The sequence below is a fragment of the Amborella trichopoda genome, chromosome 4 (assembly GCF_054954075.1).
Source record: "Amborella trichopoda isolate Santa Cruz 75 chromosome 4, AtrichopodaSantaCruz75HAP2 v2.0, whole genome shotgun sequence".
Taxonomy (NCBI): domain Eukaryota; kingdom Viridiplantae; phylum Streptophyta; class Magnoliopsida; order Amborellales; family Amborellaceae; genus Amborella; species Amborella trichopoda.
In genome coordinates this window covers 334,638-362,513 of record NC_142339.1, presented here as the reverse complement: position 1 = coordinate 362,513, position 27,876 = coordinate 334,638, and the positions used below count along the sequence as shown (strand labels likewise).

Genomic DNA, 27,876 nt, shown 5'->3' with positions numbered 1-27,876 from the left:
TTTTTGTTTCTAACATTTATATATATATAAGATTTTAATTTGGAACTTTGCGAGTTGGAGAGGGTTGCATCCCATAGTTAGAGAGGAGTAAATAGAAAGTATACTCCCATAGGAGTATAAAAATCTTTTGGCATAAAGGGGGTCGTTTTATTCAAGGGGAAATGGGCCTCCTCCCATGAGAGAGCTTCAGCAGACTTGGAAAACTGTTCTGACGATTGAGAAGTATATATGGATTCACAGATGATGATTCTCTCACTCTGTCCTTTTAATTGATAATATAGTTGGAGATTTGGTTTCTCTCTCCTACTGAATTGTTTCGAATTTCGATTGGCATGTGGTATATTTACTACAATGTTTTCTCTCTCCACTATATATTCAAACTTTGGTAGGGAGTGGCGCGCGGTGATTTTGGCAACACCACAATCTTTCCTGTTTCTTTATCAGTTGCAGTAAATCCTAGTTTCTCTGCTATAGAGCGTGAGGTACAATCCCTCGAAAGCCCTAATTAAGAAATCCCTAAAATCCCCTGAAAGCCCCAATTAATCGATCCATTCATGTACCACGTTCTTGGATTGCTTTTTCATGTGTAGTTTTAGTTGAATAAATTTTATTGTTGTGATTGATGATTATGTCTGCTTATTTGATAGTTTTGCTTTTCATATTTTCCCTTCTTTCTATTGAGGCATTTTGCTTTTTGAGAGCCTTCTTTAGCTGCACCATCTTTCTAGAATTTATGAAGAGAATTAGGTTTTTGCCTAGGTACTAAAATTCCTTTCTGTAACATGGTCATCTCTTTGTTTATTTTCTGAAAGTTTTAGGTCGTTTCATAAAATATCAAGAGTAAGATTCATTATGCCTGTGAATTAAGGAGATATTTATTGCAATGTCGAGGATATATGGCTGTGGTGGACACTTCGCTCCTGCATGTTCCATCTATGCTTGCGTTTCACAAGTTTGGCCCACCCATGATTTGATCAAAGGAGCCTCACATTAATTTTTGCTGGTTCTGTAATTTATTTGTCAAGAAGTATAACATAAACTTCTTAAAACACAATCCATAACATTAGGATTTAATTTCCCAGGAAATTTTAATAGGTGTGCCACTGATCCCTTTAGGCTCCCTTTGATATCACTGTAATAGTTTGCTAACCGAAATAATTTTGTTCTCAAGCTATTTTTTGTTGCAGACATCAAATCTTCATCTAAACATGGCATCCGAGGAATTTATAGAGCTTCAGCCATGCAGCTCGGCCGATATTGAGAGGGACAGTGATGGTTTACATGACTCTAGCTTGGAACCAAGTAGTATTGCTCTAAACTGTAATCAACAAGAGGACGATGGGGGTTCCGTAGATGGTAGTCGGGGGGATGAAGTTTATGATAAGCACAACATGCAGGAGAGTATGGAATTAACTCCACCTCCTATGGTGTTGGATGAGAAGAGGTTAGAGTTCAATTCAGAGGATGGAAATGCAGACCCTCTTACCCTGAGCAATGGAACTTTGAATAACCATAAAATGGATGAAAGTCGTATCCTAACTACTAGTTGTGGATCCATATGTCCTTGCTGCTTATTTTGATTTGCCAATTCTTTTTTATTTTACCTTATTCTAAAAAGTAAATCATCCATTGAATTGGCATGGGAAGACAACTATTTGGTAGCATCTTGTCCTTATGGTTATAGTTACATCTATACTTTACACACTGCATATACATGCGTGTGTGTTTATAGTGTCCCATTTCCCATGCCTAGACACACTCACATGCATGTGCATACGTTGTTTACCCCTATACAATATAGCAAGAATCAGTTCAATTACATTATTTTTTGTTTGCTTGTATTAGTTATTAAAAACATGGACTCAGGCTTGGACTTTCTAGGGTCCTGAGCCATGGTTAGCCAGTCTGTCGCCCTGACAGAGTCTTAACATGACTTGGCCGAGTCTCTGTGAAAATAACACATCAGGGTCCAGGACCATGTGAGACCTGCACAAGTGTTGAGTTTTTTGACTGGAAAGCGACTTAGGCGAGTCTGAACCTGAGTAGGCAGAGTTCTAAATCTCTCGTTGTTCAATGTTTTCTGGCCTCATACCTGGTTGCATCCTGCTTTTGAGATTTCCTTTATTCGTGAACTGCAGCCATATCAGGTGTTAAGGGACGCCGCCTCTCATATGTGGAGCAGCAACCTTCTGTCCGTGTCCTCTATAACTGCCTAACAAGGTTGATATTGGAGAACTTGTTGTTTCTATTTTTACTATCAGATATCTACATATTAGGGCATAATGAGAAATTCGGAAATTCTGTTTAGGTTTTGCTTTAAACTTTACTTTACAATGTTGGGTTTTTCATTTCCATTATTACACTTCCCGTATTAACCAGGGATAGCAAAAAGAAGCTGAACGAACTTTTGCAGCAGTGGTCTGAATGGCATGCTCGATATGTTATCCAACCCAAGGTCTTGTTTCTAGCTATTGATGCATCTTTTTGTTTTTGAGAGAAGATAACTATAGCTATTGATGCATCTTGATGACATGGAAAGTGTTTTTTTTCATTCTATTTATGCACTAGTAAAAAAACATGTTTGTTCTCCTTAGTCTTATACACTGTTGTGTTGTTCATGTGTTCGCTGTATTTTGTTCAGTGTTTATGCTTGTCTTTTTTTTTTTTTGACTGAGATGTTAACTAGTATTTCACATCTTTGTCACTGAATGCAGTCATTTATGGTGGTGTTATTTTTGTGTGAAGGAGTGAAATTCACACTGTTTTTTATCTACCTTAGGTTCGTCCCTTGCATTTTTTTCTTCAGTGATTAGCAAGTCCCTAGGATTTATGATTTTCTACCTATTTTAAGAGCGGGCAAAGAAAGATCTATTCTCTTTATCTTGATGATCCATTTCTATCAGTTCATAAAAAGAAAATAAAAAATAACTTTGAAAATGGACAAAAATGCCTTTAGTTTGCTTAAATACCCATGGGACGCCTAACATGCATTTTTGTTCTTGACCATTGAATCCAATAGAACACCCCCCCTCCCCTCTTTTTCCTCTCTCTATGAATAACACTAGAAATGACTAAAGCTAACATCCCTTTGTTGGTCTTGTTGTGTCCTAGCTGTAAATAAATTTATCATTTTGAATTTGGAAAACTTTACAAGTCAATTAGACTTGGCCAATTGCCACATTTTATAAATGAAAAACTCTGGCATATCCGAGTTTTTCATATATTCTTGTGTGTGTGTTGTTCCCCAATGTAGCTAGCTACTCTGAATTGGTAGTGATATGGTTTGGTCTTGCTGACGAGCCGGATTTGAATCCCAACACAAACAACAATTGTTTCTTATGCCTCTTCAGAAACAATTGAAAAACTCACTTGTGTTTATATGCGTCAATTGTTTAACTCTATAAGTCAACACCAAGTTGATCACTGAGTTGGAGTTCTTAAAACTGTTTCCACAGCCTCTTTATATTTTTTTGAGAAAAAACAGCCTCTTTATATTTATTTGTAATAATTTTATATCTTATGTCTGTGAGCAATTTTATGGACTTCTTAGTGGATCATATAGGTGTTTTTCCAAAATATTTGTTTCTTTTTCTTAATGTTGTCAAGACCGGACTAGTGACTGAACTGGTGAAGGCACAGGTTTGGTTCGACCGGCCGAACCGGACCGTTGCACTGGTCGTACCGGTCTAAGATATTAAACAATTAATTAAATGGAAAATTTGGAAAAAAATTAAGAAAAACAGAAAATAAAAACAGAAAAATTCAAAAAATAGAAAGTTTTCTCTTTATTTATTTATTTTTATTTCTATTTTTAATTCCCTATTTTGTGGATTTTCTATTTTTTTGTGAATTTTCTAGACCAAAATTTGAAAAATAAAAATAGAAAAAGAATGCTGCAAATGTATTTCAAAAAACGAAAATCAGTTTTTAGAACGTGCCATTAAATAGATTTACTATATTTATTAAAATCAGTTCTTAGAATGTGCCATTTAATAGCTTTCTTAATGTGCCATTGAATATCTTTCTTATATTCTTAAAAAGCAATTTAATTGCACGTTTTTAGATAGGGAAAAGTTCATGAAGAGCCGAGGCTTTACACAATCATATTAGAGCCTACCTCAAAAATTTCACTAGAAGAGGTTGTTTTGATGCCCAATATGCTCAAATTGATCATCTAGACATCAAGATACATGGACATGAGAGAAAAATGGATTTCAAGTTTTTCGAAATAGTGCATCTTGTAATGCTTATTTGGACCATCAATTTTCAAGATTTTCTAAGTTTTCTTATATCTGCTAGATCTACACTATTTTTGAAGCTTTAATCTTATAATTAAAGATGAAAATAATTTTTAAGGCCATCATAAAGATTTCCAGTATTGAAACCACATTTCTTGACACTATTTGAAGGTGGGCTCTAATTTGATTTTTGAGAGCCTCGGCTCTATACAAACCACATCCTTTTAGATAACGTTCTTATATTTAATTGCAATTGTTATATTTAAAGGTACAATTTATTTAATGGAACTATTTCATGAGAGCTATTTAATGTGCTATTGATTAGCTTTCTAAGATTTTAATAGAGATATGGAGGCTTCTTTCAGAAAACCTCACCTGCAAGTTTAATTTTTACAGTTTTAACCCTACAAAAGGACAGAAAACCCCACTCTTAGGACCCTTTTTCTTTTAAAAAACAAAAAATATGGGGGTAGAAACGATCTTTTTGTCCCCATCTTGGACCTAGACAGTTCATTAGTTGTGAACCGGACAGGAGAACACACCGGTTCAATGGTAGAAACGTTCGGTCCGGTCCGGTTTAAACACCATTGCTTTTTCTGTTATAGTATTTGTGCAACGCATGTACTTGCACATTGTCATGTTTAAATCAGGATTTGCTTTGAGACTCAGTGAATTAGCTTGGCGAGTCTCGAGTGGACTAGCCAAGTCCTGCTCAAGTCCCCCAGAAAGGGCTAAAGAAATCTTGAAAAAATGGGGAAATAAGAAAACAAAAATAGGAACAATCATAAAAATAATGAAAAACTTACCTTATCGAGTTTTTTGAGAGAATGCAATAAAACTACAAGATTAACTAAATTATAACTAGATCTAGTTACATTTGTGCAAAGAAATTTGGTTTAGGTGGATTTAAATTGTAAAATTAATACCCACAGTTTCAAAGCTGATCTTCCAAAAGATGCATCCCAGGGTGTAGAGAGACTTCCAATCTTTCTAAATAGGACCTCTAGCTTTCCAAATCAATGTGAGTTTCAAATTTTTTACCAAATCAATGGTTTGAACCAGAGTTAGCAAGTCGACGTTTAAAATGCCACTTTTTAAAAAATACGAAGTTTTTTAAAACATTTAAAATTGCGACTTTTTGAAAAGATCGGCAAAAATACGCATTTTTTCACATAAACGTTTAAAACGTGCCTTATTGATCTTTATGAAAAAATCGGTCCAAAAAAACTTTGCCTTTTTTACCTGTATTTTTTTTCTTCTAAAAGATGAAAACTTTTTTCCTGTTTTATGTAATTGTTATTTCCATGCTTTCTAAAAGGTATATTATTTCCAAAAAAAAAAAACTTCTCTAAAAAATAAATTTTTGTCCCCAAGTATATTGTTAGGGTATATTATCTTAGGGTTTATGCTCAAATCCATTGAATCAAATTAGAATAAAATACCATAAAAGCCATTGAATAAAAAATTCCCAAATTTTGACTTGGCAAAATTCCATCCAAATTAGGGCTCAAAGACCCAGATTCTCCCAATTTGTACAACATATTAAATCCCTAAAACAAAAGCTTAAAAAAAAAATACCAGATTAGAGCTCAATCCCCAAACCAAATTCATGACCGGAAATCTTGGATTAGTAAATCCCTAAAACTAAAGCTGAAAAAAAAAACCCAGATTAGGGCTCAATCCCCAAACTTATTTCATGACTGGAAATCTTGGATTAGGGTTTATGTCCACCATGTTCTTCATCTTCTCTGATATTTTATGTCCAATCTTGTTTCTCTGTGCCTATGTATGCTCTCGCGCTCACTCTGCGTTTCTTTATGGAAGATTTTGTGTTTGCTTCTCTCTCACTTTGCGTAATGCTCATCTTCTTGTTCTGTGTTTCTTCTTGGTCTACTGCATTTGTTGCTCGTCTAACCAAAAAAGGTGTACATCTTCCCATTGCTTAACTATGGTTATAAAGGGACGGTCATCATACGGAGAGAGAAATGAATATACCCAACTCAATTCTACTCATCTCACATTGCCCCTTTTTTTTTTTTGTGTTATGTACTAAGTATGTGTGATGTTTGTTAAAGCATTTAATGAGAAAATTCATATCGTATATTTATCAGCAACTTATTATTATATTTTTTATTTCAACTTAATTTTATTTTAATTTCTACTTAATTTTATTTTAAACATGTCCGTTTTTTTCACTCCGATTTTTTGAGCATAGTCCGATATAGTTGTGATATTTTTACATAAAATATTTTTGCCGAACCATATTTTTGACTCGATATTTTCATCCGACTTTTTAAAATGAAAACGATTTATTTCCGATTTTATGGTGAGCCGATGTATTGATCATTCCCGACTTACTAACTATGGTTTGAACTCAGCTCGGTGGCGGTACTTAGTCCTTGGACTGGGCGATTCCAAATCGACTTCCCCGAGTATGTGTTGAAAGTTTTGGGCCTGATATCCTGCCGAGCCTAAGTAACTCGAGCGAATCCAAGTCTGATTCTTCTGGTTGTTAAACACTATTCCAAATAACCTCTAAACTACATCTGGATTTTTTTGGTTTGAGTTGGGATCTAATTGGTCCATGCTCTTAAGTTTATGGCAGACCCTATTTCAATATTCAAAAATTTTGTAAATCCTATATTTTCAGTGATTCAACCTAAGCTTTGAATTCGATAGAGATCTCAAAAATAGGATATGGACAGATTTTTGTGGTGAATTGAGCTAGGGTTGCAAAAAGTAAACATGAAAAGAACTCGACCAAACCGTAGTTTAAAACTTGAACATCTAGCAAATATGAGATTTTTGATGTTTTTTGGGTGAATCTGATTTTTTGGATCCGTTAGAGGATAGTAAAAGATGCTAGGGTTGAATTTTTAGAGAGATCGAAGAAAGAAAATGATAATATAAAAAAGTGTCGGAGTCGGTGAGTTTTAACCAATGTAGGAAAAACTGGCTGGGTCAAACCGGACTCGGCCGGTTACCCAGACTCGCCCACTGGGTGAGCTGATTTTTAGCTGGTTTAGGGGATCCAACAACCAGGGGTCAGACCCCTTTCCTAACTTGCCTGAATAGGCATCGTACTTGGCTGTTTTTTCTACTACCCAGCTGGTTTTCCTTTAACCCAGTCGGTTTCCGAGTCTACCTGGCCGATTACCTCGGTTACATCGCAAGTTTGGTGGTCAAGTTTGGGATCCTTAAAAAAAGTTTAAAAGAAATAAAAAAATCCAAAAAATAAGAAATTGATATGTAATATGCTTTTTATGTTTCCTGTCATTTTGGCAAAGCTTGGAAATTGTTTAGGCCATGAATACTTATTTTTACATTTTCCCTTCATTTTGGATTATTTGTGAAATACTCCTGGTTACAAATTGTTGTTTCAAAATCCATTTTCATTTCTTATTTAACCTCATTTAGATGTGTTTTGTTTAATTTCCTTGTCAACATATTTTTCGTATTTTTTAGGATTTTATATATATCTATTATTTTTTTAAACACTTTGTGGCCACATACCTGGTTAGGGCCGGGTTAGTTGGGACCCGGTCTGGGTTACTTGGCCTGGCCCAGGGCCGGGTTCCATTCCTGGTTCATGCTTCCCTACACTAGTTTTAACTCGCCTGAATCCTTTGATCTCGTCCGAGTTTGGCATGTAACTGCCCAACTAATTGTAGCAACTCGTTGGGGTCCTTTGGACTCGGTAGGCTGCCAGCCTGCTAGTCCAAGTCAGACTTGGTGAGTTTTAAACAATGGTCAAGGTTAAATGGTCTACGCTCTAATTGTTTGTCTTATCCTTCTTAGCGGTTGTGATAACATTTTTAATGTATCAAACATGAGTTTTTCCATTTGATTCTTTTTCTTTTTTTGTTATGCTATTTGTGCATCACATGTACCTACAAATTGGTTTTCATTTAAATTTGGTCCCAACCTAGTTGTTTATGCACTGATTGTTAGGTTTGTCAATATCAAGATGCAGCCCTACTATGATTTGCATATTAAAATTTAAAACAGTAACGATTGATTGATATTTGTTCGAGTTATTTTAAAATAATGGAAATTCTATAGAAAAGAAATAATGGAAATTCTATAGTAAAAAATGGAAAACTTATGCAGTATTATGATATGATTCAAATTTTTCTTGAAATTCACGGGAGGTCCTACTCACTTGATTTTTTTTTTGCAGTTTTGCCCTTCGGTCTAATGTTAGCAACATCGGACTGGTCATTTTTTTTTTCCTCACACTGTAGGCTGTATGAGAGTGTAGGGGTGAAACTGGAAAAAGTAACAAAAATCAAGTGAATAGGACCTCCCCATACATTTCAGGAAAAAATGGATCATGTCATGATACTGCATGGGATTTCCAGTTTTCTGTAAATTTTCCTAAAATAATTAACAATGAGAATATGGAATACCTTTGGGTAGTGCTGTCAAAATGCCAGTCGTAGATTTTGAGGTTACAAATATTGTAGCACATGGTGGTACTCTAGGGTCACTGATTGGATGTACAATATATCGACGAAGATGCAAATATAGCATTAGTCCAAGAATATTTTGCGTGGTATTGTTTTGGTTTGAGTCACAACTTGCCTCTTGAATTTTTGTTTTTGTGGTGATTGATCCAGGATTTGAACCTTAGATGTTATGCCTTATGCTGCAATCTCTGTACCCACAGGCCTAGAGCATACAATCTTTTATCACTTGTCTGTGCTTTTTTTCGTGGTATATCATTATTTGTGTTGTATTAATTAATGATTTTTCAGGCTAATTCAGAGGAGTCCTTGGAATCTGGGGATGAAATATATTTCCCTGCATTGCATATTGGACACGAAAAGTCTTTCACAATGGTATGTTTTCATTGTTCCATTCTTCCAAATGCCATAATCTGGAAGCATGTTATGGATGTGAGCTTTAAATTTGAGTATTTCTTCTTCCCCTTTTGATTGTTAATATAAGGAGCATGTTATGCTTGGTTTTGAGTCAGGTGTTATGTACGCACTTATATGATCTAGTGTTCTCCCTTGGATGTTGTATGATATCTCTCTTTATATGTCTGATTTCTTGGGAACTTGATCCCATCTGACCATTGTGCCTCATGATTTATTAAAGGAAATTTACCTTAAAAAAACTAAAAATTTACTTTAAAAAAGCTAACACATCACCTTAAAAAAACTAATATGATGGTCAAATCACCCTTGAGTTCCATTTCACTTAGGTACCTCCTTAAAAATAGTTAGAAATTTACCAAATTGTTCAGATTGGGAATATTTTGACAATTTAGACTACTTAAGTGATTGAGTTTTCACGGTTAGCAACACATAACAAGAATATACAATAAAAAAGTGAGTTATGTTACTTTTTTTGGGGAAAGAATTGTGTTTCTAACCCAGCCCAATCAGGGTATTATTGTAATTTGGCATTTCCATGTTGCTAACCTTGAACAACTGAATATTATCGTCATTTAGCTCAGGCCACTGAAGTGGACCCAAATTACCAAAATGCCCAATCCTGAATAGGGGGAATTTGGTCCTTTATTATGACTATTATTTTTGGATATGGCCTTTAATAGAGCAGAATGGAGAACCAGAATTCATGTAGCCGACCACAATTAATTAGGCAAAGGGTAAAAGAATGACGATGATGATGATTAACATATTTTTTTTAGGAGGTACCTGAGTGAAATTAAACTCAGAAAGTAACCAATCCAATGTTAAATTGGATAATTTGACTACCTTAATGATTTTGTGAAGTCGTTTGCCATTTTAGTGATAATTTTCCCTTTATTAAATTAGTTTTTAGTGGGTGAAAACCTTTATCATTGTGTAAGATTGGATGTATTACTAACTTGATCACTATTGACCTCTATGTTTTGTATACTGACTTAAAATGTTACAGCTGGGGATGCTCAATTTTATTAGTGTCTCTGGAAGGCGTTTGTGTTGTTGAGCTTTTGGTTGAGAATGACTTGGCAGTAGTTGTTAGCAGAGTTAAGTAGGAGATAATATTATTCATATTTTTCCCCCTTTTTGATTGGTGAGGAGCATGTTACACTTCAGTTTTGAGTAAGGTTGTACTTTCAAACTAATATGATCTAATTATCCCCCTTGCATATTATATGATTGCACTTTTATGCGTGTCTGTTACATGGTTTCTTAGGAACTTGATCCCATATAATATACTGTGGTACATGATTTGGTAAGTTGGTTTTTAGTAAGTGAAGTCTATTCTCGAGCATAAGTTTATCATTCTAAAAGAATTGATATGGTACTGATTTGATCAGCATTGTTTGTATACGAGGATGCCCAAGTTTATTAGTTTCTGAGGAAGGGGTTGGGGTTTTGGTTTAGAATGACTTGGCAGTAGTTGCTATCAAGGCTAAGTTGGCAGATGGGGTCAAATGTTGTTTAACCTCAGATAAGGTAATGATAGTGTTGCATGCCCCAATAGAAAAAAGATGTACTTGCAAGGGGTGATCACCATCAAGCCACTGTGGATTCGGCAGTTTATAGCAATTCCACTGATCTAATGATGATTGACTATATCTTTTGAAAATTAGGTTTCTGTCTTACTCAATACAAATTGTTGCATGAAAGGAGTTGAGAAGGAGAAGTGGTTCACCTATGGTGATAGCTAGGGAAATAGGAGAGACTAGGTATGAGGTGGTGTAACCTTCAATTGAGGAGGTAATGAAACCTTTCTGGGGTTCTATATTTTAGTGATGGGGTCTTGCAGGGCCAGGTAGATGCTAGGCGTCCTGGCTGTGTCGTTCATCTTAGTGTGACACTGTGACTATAGTGAAATTGCTTCATTGCTTGGTGGTACTGTCAGTGTTCTTTCTAGAAGAGTCGGTACTGTTTTAATTTTTTTTGAATCTGGTAACTGCATTATATTAAGTAAAAAAGTATTACAAGTAACAACGACAGTCCAAAAAATAAGCTCCCCAAAACAGTTGGGGGCCCCAAACAAACCTACAGGGGACCCAAAAAATCCCAAAGAGAACTGTACAATCAATCACAAGGGGGAAGGAATATAAAGGGGTTCAATAGCTCAAAAAGGTGCTGGGGGACCACTCTGAAACATTGTTGGAAGCACCCTGCCTGATACGAAAGTCTGCATCAGCATTAGCTTCCTTCCGGATATGCTTCCACGGGATGGTAAGGGTGCTGGAAACGTGAGCAATTTTGTCGAAAATATGAGCCAAATGCCAGGGCCAGGGGGTGGAAGCTGACACCCATGAAATAGTATTCTTGGAGTTGCCTTCTACAATCAAAATGTCCCCTCAGTCAGGGTTAAACTTTCTGAGGCCGATGAGGATAGCCAGGGCCTTGGCAAACATGGAGTCAGCGTGGCCGATGGGGATGAAGAAGGAGAGGAGGCTGTTGGCATTGTGGGGTCTAAAGATCCCACCAATACCCGGTGGGCCTGGGTTGGTGAGGGAGCAGCAATTGCAATCAAAATTGAACTTGACGATGCCTCTGTCAGGGGGTCTTTACAAGGAGGATCGAGAAATGTTGATGATTCGCAAGTACAGCAAGGCCTGCCATTTTTGGAGAAAATCCGAGAGGGAAATTTTTTGAAAGGTCTTGTGGTGAGAAGCCCAAAAGATGACAAGTTCAAGGATTTTGTCAGAGCATTTGTTGGGACGATCTACTTTCCTTCCTGAAAATCCTATTGTTTCGCTCTATCTAGATGGTCCAAATAGCAGCAACAATTGAGGCTCTCCAAAGAGAGAGACCGGATTTGGACCATGGGGGAGAGAGGGAAGTCCAAAAGAGGTGGGGATTGATTGCGGAGTGACCCTTGTCCAATTGAAAAGGTGTAACAACTTTCTCCATCGGGGTGCAGCAAATTCACAGTGGAGGAAGAGGTGATCGTGAGTCTCCTCAGCTGCAGTGCACATTACACACCTATAGGCAAGGGAAGGCCTCCCCTTTGGATGTGATCAATGGTAAGAACCATAGTTGTTGGAAACGCCTAGGAACCTGAATCGTTTTAGGAACCGGAATCGCATTGTGGCCGGCTAGAAGATTCCTGTCTTAGGAATCGTGGTCCGTACAATAGGAATCGCTGGAAATGAGAATCATGTTTTGACCGAAATAGATCCAAGTTTCATCCACATCTGGAATCGAGATTTTGTCTTCCTTGGAATCGAGATTTCCATCCCCCTGGAATTGACACTCCAGGAGTCAAGATTTATTAATAAACGAAATCGAGTTTCTGACATTTGTGGAACGGAGATATGTTGTTATTTCGTATCATGATTATAACATATTTGGAAGCAAGTTTTTGAAGTATATGGATCAGAGATCCATGCCAGTTTGAGATCGAGATTTACAATAATATGGACTATGGAATGCGTTTGACGATCCCTACCAGGAATCGAGATTTCATTTTTATGGAGATGGAAGCCACAAGCACATCCTGCGCCTCACCAACTTTAGAACATATATTGGATGTCTCTTATTAGAAGGTTTTCCAAATTTTAAAATGATTGTGTTGACTATTGAACTTGCAGTCATTATATACAAAAGACAAGTATTTCTAAATTGTGATTTTGACTTCATTATTATAAAGAAAAAATAGGATTATGTCTATGTTATGGTTTTATTTTTAATTGTATGTGTTGTATTTACGAATTATATTTTAAATTTAAAGTAAAGGCCATTCAGGGTGGCACAAGTAAAATAATGAAACCCTGCAACCACTGGAAGCATTCGAAGGAAGATATCTACTCCAATTGATGTGGAATCAAGATTTAATCGTCGTTGGAATCTAGATTCGATATATTTGGGAACATCTATCCACAATTAATGGGTTTAAGTTTCTAAAGATGTGTTGGATCGAGATTTTGAAATTATGGAATCAAGTTTCTTGGTTCCGATAATAGTTTCTAAAGATGTGTTGAATCGAGATTTTGAAATTAAGGAATCAAGTTTCTTTGGTTCCAAAAAACGGTTTCTGAAGATGTGCGAATCGAGATTTCAAAATTAAGGAATTGAGTTTCCTTGGTTTCGAAAAACGGTTTTCGTGGAGATTTCTTAACAGAAACGTGGAATCGGGTTTTAAAACTAGAAACGTGAGGTCGATGGAGAGATTCCAGTAACTATGGTAAGAACCCTTCGGGACAAGGCAATCCATGAAAACATCTGCATTTTGGGAGGAACGAGGGAAAACCAAGCTTTGGCAGCAATGGATGGGGGGTTATGGGGGAAAAAGGGAAGGGGGAAGTGATCTTCCGGTACGTTGAGGCCACGGTAAAGGAGCCTAAAGGGGAGGGGGCCCAAATGAGATTGTTGTCACCTGGAGAGGTAAGAAAACTTGATCAAGGAGCTTTGTAAGAGCTGTGAACTCCTCAATCTCTTGGTCCAAGAGGGCGGAGTTCAATCTCCTGGTCCAAGAGGGCACTTCGGAGGTCGGGGTTCCACGACTCATGGGATATCCAAAGGGAAGTAATCAACTGCAGTAGCGTGGGGGTTCTTAGCGAGGTGAGACAGGAGGGGCAAAAGGTCTCGCAAAGGGGAGGAACCTAGCCAAAGTTCATTCCAAAGCTGTACTCAAAGTTTATTCCAGAGGTGTACTTGTCCCCCAGCCGAGGATGGAAGCGGGTATTAGCAAGAAAAAGGTCCCTACTCCGCATAATGGATCTCCAAATACCTGAAATGCTGCCTGTGGTCCTACAAGGAGGGGTCCAAACCTTGCTACTGTGACAATATTTGTGGAAAATGACCTGACACAAAAGATGCTCGGTTTGGGTGCCTTATCTCCACCTGCATTGGGTTTCAATCTTCGAATGCCAAGGCCACCCTGTGCAATGGGGGAGCAGCCTTTATCCCAAGCAATAAGATGGTATTTGTGGCCATCTATCCCAGCCCAAAGAAAATTGCACATGATTTGTTCTAGATGGGTTGAGGTCGAGGCAGGAATTTGGAACAAAGACATATGATAGATTGAGGTATTCGAGAGAGTTGCCTTGATGAGGGTTTTCTTCGCGCCGGGGAGAGTAATCTCCCCTTCCAACCCGCGAGCCTCCTATCAAATCTTTCAATTATGTGACTCAAAAGATCGAATCTTGGCAAGCCATGGTAGTGTGGCAGACCAAGGTAGGTGGATGGGAAGGTATCAACAGCACAGCCCCATCTCCCGGCCAAGAAATGGACTAAAGGAGGCCCGATACAGACCCCAATCATCTTGATCTTTGCCATATTGACTTTGAAACCAATCGCAAGCTCGAAACACTTCAAAGACAAGAGGAGAGAGTTGACTTGCTCCTGAGTGGCATCGCAAAAGAGGATGGTGTCATCTGCATACTGCAGATGGGAGATAATGGGACCACCGGAAGAGGATTGGAAGCAGTAAAGGAAGCTATTAAGATAGAATCGTGAGATGGCCCTGCTAAAGACCTCGGCCAAAATGGCAAAGAGGAAGGGTAAGAGGGGGTCGCCTTGGCGAAGGCCTTGAGAAGCAGGGAAGAAACCCACGGAAGATCCATTGATAAGGACTGAAAAGTAGGGATTAGAGATGTAATCCCTCATCCAAAGTCTCCAATAGGCTCCAAAACCCATCCTCCTTTGGGTCTCGTCGAGGATATCCCAACTAACGTGATCATAAGCTTACAGTTAACAACTTCAAAAAAAACGAAAAACGTGATCGTAAGCTTTTTCGCGGTCTAGTTTGACGACTAGACCACTAATTTTGGATAGGGTGTGGGAATGAATACACTCGTGGACAATGAGATCTATGTCGAGAAGTCGCCTATCCTTAACGAAGGCAACTTGGGAAGGGGAGATAACCCAACTGGGAACTTTTATAAACCGAGTGGCCAAGACTTTGGAAAGGATCTTATAGGAGTTGTTAATGAGACTAATAGGTCTGAAGTCTTTAAATTCCTTGGCTTCTTCTTTTTTCGGGATCAAGGCAAGGAACATGGCATTCATGGACTTGTTAACTACTCCCTGAGAGTGGAATTCAGCAAAGCAAAGATGTGTAGGGTATCAGGTTTAAGAGTCTCCCATAAGTATTTGAAGACGACAACAAGGGAACTGTCAGGGCTAGGGGCCCCTATCTTGACCGAGGTTGGCCTCGTAAATTTCGTCTTTCCTTAAAAGGATGCTCCAGCCGAACTACCCTGTCAATCGGGAGAGTGAGGAATGAGAGGTCGTGCATCAAGGGTCTAGGACCGGGGGGTGAAGAGAAGAGGTGGGAGAAGAAGTCTACCACAACTTGTTCAATGCGGGGGCTTCGTCAATAATGGAGTTGCCGACCTTAATATGGTAGATTGAATTTTCCGGTCTTCTATAGTTGGCAATTCTATGGAAGAAAGTGGTGTTGAGGTCTCCCTATTTGAGCCATTTGATTATGGACATTTGGGCCCAATAGATTTTTGCTTTCTTCAAGAGGAGGTTTCTAGTCCAATCTAGCCTGGGCACGAGCTTGGAGCTCCAAGGGGGAAAGGGACTTGGATTCTTCGGTCGAGTACCATAGTTGGATGGAGTTGTGTAACGCCTCCTTGTGAGCTTGAAAATTACCAGGGAGTTGGCTGCTCCAGAGTTTGACGAAGATTTGAATAACTGGAGTTTTTGTTGGAGTTTAGAACCGACCCATCCATGCACTAGGGGGGCGAGGGAGGCCCTCCAACCTTGGAAGGTGGAGGGGAAGTGGGGTTCTTCCAGCCATGCCATTTCAGACCAAATGGGGGGAGGTCCTTTGGAAATTGTCTAGGTGTCAAGGAGAGTGGGACAATGGTCAGGGTTGGGTTTAGGTAGGGCAATGGCGTGAGTGCTAGGGAAGGGGGTCCCATCGATAGTCTCTATCGAATCTATTGAGTTTGGAAAGGGAAGGTTGCGCAGCATGGTTCAACCATGTGAATTGGACATGTTGGAGGGGAATATCAAGGTTGTTGGAGTAAATGAAGTCCGAGAATTGGACCATGCTAAGGGAGATAGGGGAGTCGGAGTTACGTTTGAAGGACCATCTAGTGGTGTTGAAATCCCCTCTTATACACCAATGGTCAGAGGTGGTTTTAGGTAGGGCAATGGCTTGAGTGCCAGGGAAGGAGGGGTCCCATTCGATAGAGATAAGGAATTTGTCATGTTTGGAAAGGGAATGTTGCGTAGCATGGTTCAACCATGTGAATTAGGCACCTTGGAAGGGAATATCAGCAAGGGTAGTTGGAGGAGATTAAGTTTGAGAATTGGACCATGCTGGGGGAGATGGCGGAGTTGGAGTTATGCTCGAAGGACCGTATATATAGTGGTGTTAAGATCCCCTCCTATACACCATATGTGAGAGGTCATGGAGAATACTCACGAGAGTTCGTCCCAAAAAGAGCTTCTTAGGCCATATGCATTTGGGCTATAAACAATGGTTGATTTCCATTAGAGACCATCGGAATTCCTAGTGAGGAATAGAGTAACTGAGGATGCATCGATCCAAGAGGTGGAAAGGGAGTGGACTGTGGAGTCCTATATCACCCAAATGCCTCTGAGGGCCCCTGTGGCCCCAAGGGCCTCCCATTGACATGGTCAACGTCCTTAGAGTTGACGAATTGCAGCCAAGGTGGAAGGAGAGGATTTGGTTTCGAATATGGGCAGAATGGAGGGGGAATACTTACTACAGAGGCCTCAAACAACATTTTTCTTTCGAGATTATCTGAGACCTCGGATATTCCAAGTGAGAATTATTATTAGGGGGGAATGGTTGGGGGAAGAGGGTAGGAACGAGGAGAAAGAGACGGGGGGCGGGAAAGTAGGGTGGAGGGGGAAAGAAGGGTAGGGAGTTGAAGAGGGGGAGGCTGAGGGTTGGGAGGGAGATGAGGAAGGGGATGGGGAGGTGGGGCAATGCTGGGGTCGAGAAGGTTGTCAGGATGGCAGAGACATGTGTTCAGACCTTTGGGCCGAGAGACACTCGGGTGGGCGATCGTAAGACAAGGGAGTCGGCGATGGGGGATCAGATGCGCTCACCAATTGACCTCCAGCACATTTGATCCCCTGTCGGGTCCGCCGGTGAAGAGGGAGGGGGGAATGGGGAGAGAGGAGGTAAAGGGGTAGGTTGAACCAGAGTGGGGGCCGAGGTGGAGTGGGGTTCCTCTTTGGAAATAGAAGTAGAAGCAGAGGTTGAAAGAGAGGGGTTAGATGGGATAGCAGATGGAGGGGGCACGTTGCTTGAATGGTGAAAGAGCTAGGGATGGACGGTGGGAGATGATGAAACTGAAGGGGAAAGAAAAGTCAAAGGGGTGAAAGAGAGAGAGACGTTGAGAAAGAAAGGGGACCGTTGGATGGAGGGAGGCTAGGGGTAGTGAGTTAAAGTTTGGGGAGTGATGAGATGAGAGATGGTGTGACACATGAAGAAAGAGATGGGTCGAAGGGGGGGGTGACAATTGACAGGGCAGAAAAAGGAGGAACATGTGTTGCCTCGGTGTGAGAGGTGGAGTATGGAGTAGCCAGGTACATGACGTTCCAGAGCCGGGGAGGGCAATGGAGGCAATATGTGTTCGAGGAGTACAGCTGGTAGAGAGGAAACTATTGGCTGGCCAAGTGTTTCAATCCACCCTTCGATAGCATGATCTATGGTGGGCATGATTCTTGGCATGGCGGTTGCGGGAGACTATGGTCCAATCGTTGTGGTCTACAAGGCGTTGATGCTCCTGGGGCGTGGACTGGGCTTTGGCAGGTTCATGCTCTTAGAAATGGCGCTTTGAGAATGGTGAAGCGTGGGACTAGGAAAGTGTGGTTCGAAAATACAGGTCATCGACCTCAAGCCACATGAAATGAGGGATAAGAGCAAGGTTTAGAGTTTCCCCCAGAAGAAGGACTGTGCCCAGGGGAAGATGAACCGCAGATTGCTAATGAACCCAAATGAGAGAACCGCCGCTTGACCAATGTGGGAGAAGGTGTCCACATACCAGGCCTGCAGAGGGATGTGGGAGATAGTGAGCGAAACTTTTGGGATAGGAAAGCCCCAATGTCTCTGCTCTAGGGTTTAAGGGATAAGGCGGCTCCTTTGAAGGAAGGGCTGGGTTCCAGACTTGCTTTACGAAACCATCTTCAGAAGAGAGGGAAGAGAATATCTCCACCCTAGAGCTCTGGTTCATCCCAGAGGTGCGCATCCCAAAAGCATATACCTTTGAAGGAGGTGTGCTTGCCGCCGATGGAGATAGAGTAGGGTGCAACAAGGGATGAGGTAGGTGGGGGAGAGGAGGAGACGGCATTAGCTTGTGGGGCAGGGGTGGGGTGGGGTAGGTCTGAGGAGTCTGGGGTCGGAAGAGGGTGAAGGATGAATGAGGTGCTGGTAGCGGTCGTAGAGGGGAGGGAGGCCAACGGAAAGAGCTGCCTGGGTTGGAGGGAAAGAAGGATGGGTCAAGCTGTGTAGCGGAGGCGGAGGAGTGTGCTTGGGGAAAGGGGCAGGAGAGGAGGGGTGGCGGGGAGGATGGGGAGGGAGGGAGAGGCCAATAGACGGAGCCATTGAAAACATATAACAGTTTTTACGAGTTGGTATATATATTCGCTTTGAATCCGATTATCAGGATGCTGTTCTAATACTGGAAAGGAAAGATGGGATGCAGGGGAACATGGATGGGAGTGATGAAGAGTAAACTATAAAAGCGAAATATCTCCATGTCCTCTTCAAATATTGATATGATATGAGTTTGAAGGAGCCCATTCCTCACCTGCAGAATGTTAGTTGTTACATGAACCCTTGGCAGCTTTCTTGTTAGTCTCTGTTGGACTGTTTGGTTGCATTTTGTTCAGGGACTTTTTTTCCATGTATCGATCTAAGCCTTGGAGAATAGGCATGTTGTGTCTTGCTGGGTGGAGGAAAGAAAATGATTCTGCAAATAATTGATGTCGAATCTCTGGTGTTGTGGGTGGTAATCACCAATTGTTCCCTGATCTTTAAAAAAATACCCCAACTGCTCCAAAATTTATTCTGTTTCTTTGCATGGAATGAAAGCTCTATGATCCTTGTGTATTCTATTGTCTTGAGGATAAATACGCATCTGTTGCGTCTTTTATACCCGAAACAATATTTTCATGGTTTTGTGCTCGACTGCAGCTTCGGGATTTGCTTCACTGAATGGTTGAACCACATGCCAGTGATTCATTGTTTGTGTTTGCCTTTGTAACATGCCTGATATCATATTTTCCCTGATGCATTTTGATTGCCAATCTTTGATTCTTAAATGTACTTATTGGTTATGATTTCACCATTTTAACCAATTTCAGGGCCTTTCTCTTTCTTTCTTTTTCTTTATTTATTTTTTGTTCAACCAGAAAGGCAGCAAACTAATTTAATAATGAGGATATCTGTTGCTTAAGAGACAAAACTTCATGTTTTTTATGTCACTGCCCATTTTTACATCCCTATCTATGTCTATATGGCTTTCATAAGGATACTTAATAATAACCAGTCTTTTTATATTTAGCATTATGTACTCAGAGCCTCTCACTCCTACTTAAGTTCTGTAAGGCAGTGGATGTATTCCATGGTTTCCATCATCACATATATATGCAATTCATTGTGCATGTGACAGTGTGCTTATTTCCAAAAAAACATTATGCATATTGTGGTTTCTATTTTTTCAGAATCTTTTGTGAGCTTAATTTTGCTTCACCTGATGAGAACTTTCTTTAGAGATAAAGGATGTTCTCTTTCTTGGTTGTTTCTTTGCTGTTTCTCCTATGAAGGTTAATGTTTGGTGGTTGTCAGTATTAATACGAGAAATGGTTTGTTACTTTGATGTGTTTATTGCATCTTTTTGAGATATGGACTAATTAAATCTTTTCTCACGTGCAAAGTCATTTTGGATGGACAACCAAGCAAGACAGGATAACAGTAGAGATTTAATCTTGAAGGATGAGGATTCTGTACCATTATATGATCGTGGGTATGCAATGGGTTTGGCTGCTCTTGATGGCTTGACAGATACAGAAAGGTTCCTGTCCTGTTTTCTTTGTCCTTCCTTAATTTCATCGAGTAGCATTATATTACTTTACGCATGGGTTTCCATGGTTAAATATATACTTCTCTGGTGCTGAATTCTTTCGCTTATTTTGTAGGCAAATTGAAACCTCTGAAGATGCTTCACGGTGCTTTAACTGTGGCTCTTACAGTCATTCACTGAAGGAATGCCCTAAACCTCGTGATAATGTTGCTGTCAACAATGCTCGCAAGAAACACAATTCTAAACGTATGAAAAGTAGTGGCCCTCGCTGTCCAACACGATATTACCAAAACTCTCCTGGCGGAAAGTTTGAGGGCATCAGAGCTGGCTTCCTAGGGGTTGAAACCAGACAATGTTTGGGCATTGGGGTAATTGAATTCTTTTCTTACAAAAGATGTTCATCTGCTGCTTATTTTGCTTGTGTAGACCTATTTACTAGTACAAAACTTCATGAAATGAAATTTTAATTTGAGTATCATTCTAGATCCCAATGGCTATGCTGCATGTGCCATGCTCATTTCTTGTTTCTTAAGAAGGTTTCTCGGTGCTGACTATGACTGTTGCACAGGAGCTCGATCCACCTCCCTGGCTTAATAGGATGCGTGAGATTGGGTACCCTCCTGGTTATCTTGGTGAGTAGATTGATTTTCTCTGATTATATAGCTTCTTTTTTCTATTAAAGATATCCACTATCCCAGTTTGCTCCATCAAGTGGCTTCTACTTAATATGAAAAGATGATGGAGAAAGCCCCTGGTTTCCGCACTTGTCCGTTTTGAGTTTATATTATGTGTGCTCAAATGATCATTATAGTGGTGCAGTTCCTGTAGGACACCTATTAAAAAAATAAAAATAAAAAATTGTATAAACAATGTGTTCCTTGCTTATTATTTTTCAGCCATTTCTATTTCTGAAGCATGCTATGTCAGCAATAAAAAAACAATCGCATGTGAACTATCGCAGATTCAGAAGATCAAGATGAGCCATCAGGAATTACCATCTACGCCGATGAAGAGAGTGCGGACCAGGCACCAGAGGATGGTGAAATCACTGAAACTGATCGACTGGACCTACAGGATGAAAAGAAAATGACAGTCGAGTTTCCAGGCATTAATGCCCCCATCCCGAAGAATGCAGACCGGAGGCGTTGGGAAGCATCAGTTGAGCATGGCTCGTCATCTAGGTCACATCCTAGGTCAGACCACTCATCTGGAAGCAGTCGAGGTCACCACCCCCATGACCAAAGGAGGCACACAGACTATGCAGGAGATGATGGTCCGCCAGGGACTGAACATGTGACCCCCTCGAGTTTCAGTAGGAGCTATAGCTCTTTGAACCCCATTTATAACGATTCTCATGGTTTGAGAAGTAACAGTAATCAGAGACCCAGGAGTCCTAATTTATCGGGGTCTTTATCCGATAGAGGAAGGATGAGCCCATCAATTCCTGATGGCTCATATCGGGAGCCCAATCATAGCCCACATGGGTCTACGTATCCTCCTGATAATAGCTCATTCCTATACTCCTCACCAAATGTGAGCAGACATTTGGATCGGAATTACAGCCCATCCGGGGTGGATCACTTTGGTTGGGAGAGTCGGCATGTGTCGAAGGAAAATGCTCCTGATTCATCACGTCGAAGAGAAAGGCATGATTACCATAGTCACCACTATAGGAGGTGAACCTCATGAAAATTTGGGACCTCGGTTGCTCGCAGAGCTAGCCTATTGGTGAGATATCTACTTTCTGGTGATAATTGGCGGGGGGCTTCTCTTCATAATTTGTTTTATGAAGAAGTTTGGAAAATGTTCTTATAATTCTGAATTTGAGTTTGCTAGTGCGACATTTATGGATGGGAAGCAAGCATGCTTTGTATTTGTAGGTGAGAATAATTTCATCCCCTCTTTTATGTGAGACTAAACAACATTTGTCAAGAGTAAATGTTGTTTAAATATCCATTCCAAGAAAAGTTATATCAGCAAATGACCTTGTAGCTACAACGCAAGCCAAGCACCGTAACACATAGCTAGGGGGATTTGTTTGCAATGAAATTTTGTGACTTTTGAGAGACAAACAAATAAAATGAAAGTCGAAATTTCAGGTCCCAAAGACCAAGATCCGCCATCACCAAATGGATGGCTTGCATTCAGCGAAAAGGGAGATCTCATTTTCTTCCCATTTTGTTCACATTTTTTCCTCGATCGGAGATTTTTGTGTGCAAAATCCGAGTTAAATGTACCTCATTTTAAAAGTGGCTTTTACGCCTCATTACAACTCGGAGGGCTGATATAATATTTTTCTGTCTATTCCTGGTAATTGAAGGTAACTGTGAATAACCAAAACCTTGGAGCTGTTGTTTTCCAGAATTAGACTGATTCTCCTAGCGTAAGATGGGCGTATATACCTGTTGGAAATGTTAAACAAAACAGACCATATTTTTCTTTTAGAATGAGAATGATATGCGTGGACGTGCAAAAGCCATCATACGATTTGAGCTGTGGAAATCATCCATATGATTGATGGTGGTGTTGTTGCATGGGAAAATCTTAGCAGTTGCATGACATTCCATATTGGGAGTTCAGAGCAATGTTTACATTTCCGCTTGGCTTTGGCTGACGTCCTTGTGTCGATGCTCTAAATTGAAGCGAAGTGGACAAGTCATTCTCACTAAATCACTTGTATCTGTAAGATTTTCAAAAAATCCCAATATATTCAAAATTTCATAAAAAGTCCTCTGTTTTATATAAAATTTTGAAAAAAATGACCCAGTGATATTGAAACTTTTATATACTCCCAAGAGGCCCTTTTGGCCAATACAGAGGGCCCTAAGAAAGGAAAGTTTTACCCTCCCTTGGAAAGGAGGGCTACCACCGCGACTCCAGCCCAAGCTCTGACCAATTTTTTAAACGGTTAGGTTTACAAAGTTGTTGGCGTATTTTTTAAATGGGTAGTTTTTGAAACCGTTAGTGAAATTGGAAAGCACAATGTGCAAGTGAAGTATGGGGAGGGCCACCACCAGGACTCGAACCCTCCCTTGGAAAGGAGTGGTGGGCTACCACCACGACTCCAGCCAGCACTTGGAAAGGATTGATAACACAGATCTCGAGCTTTTAAAAGCCTGTGAGGCAAAGAGTCAGTAGGGTGGGGAAGAAGTATTCCTTGATGTCCCTATCAGTATCAGGGCCCTCGAAGACATTTGCCCGGTGTTAGTTATGACTTGGGTGCCAATTCGGCTGTTTTTGCAGTAAGTGTAGACCACCAAGGGTAGGCAAACGTGAATCAAGTCCATGGAAAGGACATTTAATCAGGGGAAAGGAGAGCAGTGTGTCCCATCTCTCTCTCTCAAATGCACATTATGCCTCTCGTAATTATGTTTACCACTCCATCTCTCTCTCAAAATATGCCCAGTACTTTCTCTCTCTGACTCTTAAGTGGATGACATGACAGGGGTGCGGTGGGGTGGGACAGGGGTTTGGTTCACCTGTCCGACGAATTCCATATGGGAGTCACCCCACCACACACTTTCCCCATTTCTCTCTCTCCCCCCTTTCAAACGTCCCCCGCATTCCGAGGATTATCGCCACATTTCCTAGTATAACTTGTCTGTACTCATGGAAAATATTTTCGGCTGCAACCTTCCAAAATAAGTAAAGGTTCGCCTCAAAACTCAACTAATATTACATTTTTTTTGTATAAAAAACGTGATCATCTCGTCTTCAATTATTTGGTTGTCAAAAAAAACTAAAATAAAAATATTTTTGGCCCTAAAATAATGTATATTGTAAAACATATTTGAACCATCTATCTTGCCTAAAAAATTGTCCATTGATTAGCAAGATTTGTACTTTTTTTTTAGTTTGAAATTTTATAATCGGTGTTGAAAATTGATTGATTTTAAAGGCATTATAGAGATTTTCGATGCCTAACGTGCTTTTCGGATAAGGATTTGAGGTGAGGCTTTACTTTATTTTCATAAAACTTAGGCCTTATAGAAACTGCATCTTTTAGTTTTTTGGGATTGTATATTATGAGACTATTTATTTTTTGTACAAATATATCACAATCATTTTTAACCATTAGATATAAAATTTAATAAATAAAAAATATCACAATATCTAAAAAATTTTGTTTTAGCCTTTTTGCTTAAATCTCAACCATCCTGTTTAAACCTAACAATAAATAATGATTATGACCTCCTTATGTAAAAAGTAAACAGTCTCTTTCTATACGTTTCCTTTATTTTAAAACAAAGTATGCAGGTGTGCTACATAAATAGGGCCATTGATATTGGAGATCAACTGCACCTATGTATCACCAGGTAAGTAGGTCAATGCCGTGGGTGCCCTGTATTAAAAGGGTGGGCAATTAATGATACTAATTATAAGAAAACAAAAAGTTTTAATTCATAACATAGGGAATCAACTAATAAAGAAACCCAACGAGGGGTCAGTGGGAAATCGAAAAAATAAAAGGGAACATAAATTAGAAAATAAAACTAAAACTATCTTATCAAAGTATTCAAAATTACTCATTTAAGGCTGAAGGATTTAATTGACCTCCTGAAAAGTTTTTATCAGCGACTCCTTGAGTTATAATCTTTTTACTATTTCAAGTCTAATGGCTCTACTTGCTTAAGCCACATACTTTTAATTATCTCAAGTCTAAATGCTTTTAAATTTTTTTAATCATCATAAATTTTATTTAATTAATTAAGATCGGGTACACTAATCTTGATATGTTATTCTACTTTAAAATAACTCATGTTCAAGATTCACGATAGTTTTATCACAATTTTATCACCTCTTTTACCCGGGTTTGATGGATTTAGAAAAAATTAAAAAATCCTCGCCTTTTATATTTTCCCAAATAAAGAGCACATGGAAATAACATGTATGTAAATCTCCATTTCATGTTGAACTGGGTCAAAAGGAAAATAGGAGCCACAGGGTTTTGTCAGGGATGCCATGACAGAACCCCAACAAACTCTCTCTCTCTCTCTCATGACAGAAGACCTCCAAAGTCCAAACATTTCAAATCTCTCTCTCTCTCTCTGTTGACAGAAGCCCTACAAACCTTTCAAGGCTCTCTCTTTCTCGTCCCTGAGTTTATTTGTTGGTATGGAATGGATGGGTAGGTGGGACTGATCACCGCCTTTTGTCAGGACTCAGGACCCCTGACTGCGCCTTTTCCCACTTCCAAATCCCAATTTCTTCCATCTATTATTTAACTTAAACTAACTGTTTCCCATTTTCATGAAACTTTCAAGTCTGAGCAATAACTCTCAAGCTTAAGAGAGAGAATGAGGAGGAAAAAAAGTGAGAGAAGGCAGCCACAAAAAGGAGTGTCTTGTCGGCAACTGGACCAGAAAAGCAAGACACCCAAAAAGCAAACAGAGGCACTGCCTTTCAAAAAAGCGGCTTGAGTGCACAGAAAGTTGATGTGGAGAGCCAGAGCAAAATATCCCAGAAGACAGGGAGAGTGCTATATTTGAGTCCAGAGTAGGTTGTTGCAGAGAGCCAAATCAAAAAATCCAGAGAGAGAGAGAGAGAGAGTTCATTGAGCAACCAAACAAGTTGGGAGAGAGGGCAAGTGTTTGAGTACAAGAGTTGTGAGCTCCCAAAAAAAAGTGGGGACAGAGAGAGAACGTGTGTGCAGGGGAGGGGAGAAGCATGGCTGCGGTGGTGGAGTCGGGATCATCGAAGAGGTACTCAGACCGGAGGAGTCCGGTTGAAGGCATGGGCAAAGCCATAGTGCCGGCCTCTCCCGGTCGCCCATCGGTCGAACCTGCCGCTCAGGAGGATGAGCTCCCGCAGAAGCCCCTGGTCTTCAAATACGATGGTGGCGGTGACCATAAGCCCAAGAAGGTAGCCCACATGCTCCGTTCAGTCTTACGCAGCGTCATCCCCTTCGCTGTGGTGATGCCCTTCTCTTGCAAGGGCCTCCACGTCCTGCCCACGCGCCCCTCGGCGCTACTGCGTGGGTCGTCGTCGCACCTTGGCAGCTGCATCACGGGCACCCTCTTTGGCTACCGCCGTGGCCACGTGCACTTCACATTCCAGGAGGACCCAGGGGCGTGGCCAGCGCTCGTCATCGAGCTGGCCATGCAGACCAGCGCCCTCGTCAAGGAGATGGCGTGCGGGGTGGTGCGCGTTGCCCTCGAATGTGAGCGAAGGTGCCAAGACGACAAGGCCAAAAAGAAGAGGGGCCGCCGCCTCATTGACGAGCCGGTGTGGAGCATGTACTGCAACGGGAGGAAGAGCGGCTACGCCGTGACGAGGGAGTGTGCAGGGGGCGACTGGGAAATTTTGAAGGCAGTGCAGGCGATATCGATGGGGGCGGGGGTGCTGCCACTCGGGCACGGGGGTGGCGGCGATGGTGGTGGGGAGCTCATGTATATGAGGGCGAGGTTTGAGAGGGTCGTTGGTTCGAAGGACTCTGAGGCCTTTTACATGATCAACCCTGATGGCACTGGAGGCCCTGAGCTCAGCATCTTCCTCCTCAGGATCTAGATTTAACTACTACAATAAGAGAGGCCTCACTTTTGATACAAAACAAACCCCCTGTCCTCAAAACCAAGTTTTCTCTGTTTTTCTCTAAAAATCCTTTCGTTTGTTGCTAACTTAACTGACTGCGTTTGTATGTAAATGGTGTTGTTTAGTTCTTTTTGGTGTTTTTTGTGGTGTTGCTTGTTTTGAGATTGAGATTAAAGCGCTGCAAATGACTGAAACCATTCTTAAAAAGTTTTTTCCTTTCATTTCCATGGTCTGGTCCTTGGGTTTCAATCTCTTTTAGAATGCCTTCCTGTTTCTTTTTGTCTACTACTGGAAGGCAACACTGGCAGGATTTACTTTCGTGCATGGTTTTTTTAGAGAGAGAGTATCTTTTTCTTGGAAGGCAACATTGACAGGAGCTACTTTTGTCCATGGTCTTTGAGGGAGAGAGAAAGAGAGATGGTCTTTTAGACGGCGCCTGATGGGTTTTGTTAAGACTTAAGAGCAGTGACCAATCAAATCCCATGAGGACTCTCTCTCTCTCTGTAAGTCATGATGGGTCCAATCTGGTCCCCCCTGAACCCTGCTGCTTTGTCTCTGGCATATCCTTCCTATTACTGTGTATCTGAATGGTATTCAAACCAAATACAAAATGCATAATACCAGGAAGGAGTTTTGGATAAAACCTAATACTAAATGGTAAAAGATAAAAAAAATAGGCAACTAATGATTCAAGACAACCTTTGCTTTAATTATATCAGCTGGGCCATTCGATTTGCTCTCCTATAATGGAGATACATAGTTTAGGTAGATCAGAATTAACAGCTTAGAGAAGTAGCAATTTCCCTGTTGAATGGGGGTTGCTCCTTATTGTCGTTATTGATTGGCAGCTCAAAACTGATCCCACATATTAGATACAAGTGCAAAACATGTTTCAGATAAAAACTGATAAAGAAAGCGGTAAAATTAGCAAATATGAAGCATGCTTATCATTAATAAAACTCACACATACCAGTGAGCTACATGAATTCTAGAATCAAAAGAGAGAGAGAGAGAGAGAGGAAAGAAGGCAAAGAATACGGAGAAGAATAACTTATTATTTGATGAGGGGCAAGGAAAATGGTCCATATGAACCACAACAGACCAAAAAAAAAAAAAGGATGACCGTATTAGTTGATGAGTGAGGAAAATGGGCTACATGAATCGCAGATGAAC

At 40.3% G+C, this 27,876-nt stretch overlaps 2 protein-coding genes across 2 annotated transcripts; both read left to right on the top strand.

Annotated features, from left to right (window-relative positions):
* Positions 1-154: 154 nt before the first annotated feature.
* LOC18439531 (uncharacterized) lies at positions 155-22,153 on the top strand. The gene is made up of 9 exons (XM_020670358.2): positions 155-222; positions 1,172-1,530; positions 2,139-2,220; positions 2,380-2,455; positions 8,996-9,079; positions 20,027-20,163; positions 20,288-20,540; positions 20,741-20,804; positions 21,134-22,153. The coding sequence occupies exons 1-9, from the start codon at positions 176-178 to the stop codon at positions 21,850-21,852; spliced, it is 1,821 nt and encodes a 606-aa protein (XP_020526017.1). The 5' UTR covers positions 155-175; the 3' UTR covers positions 21,853-22,153.
* A 2,947-nt stretch (positions 22,154-25,100) lies between these two features.
* LOC18439532 (protein MIZU-KUSSEI 1) lies at positions 25,101-26,928 on the top strand. The gene has a single exon (XM_006849696.4). The coding sequence runs from the start codon at positions 25,840-25,842 to the stop codon at positions 26,677-26,679; it is 840 nt and encodes a 279-aa protein (XP_006849759.1). The 5' UTR covers positions 25,101-25,839; the 3' UTR covers positions 26,680-26,928.
* The last annotated feature ends 948 nt before the right edge of the window (positions 26,929-27,876 follow it).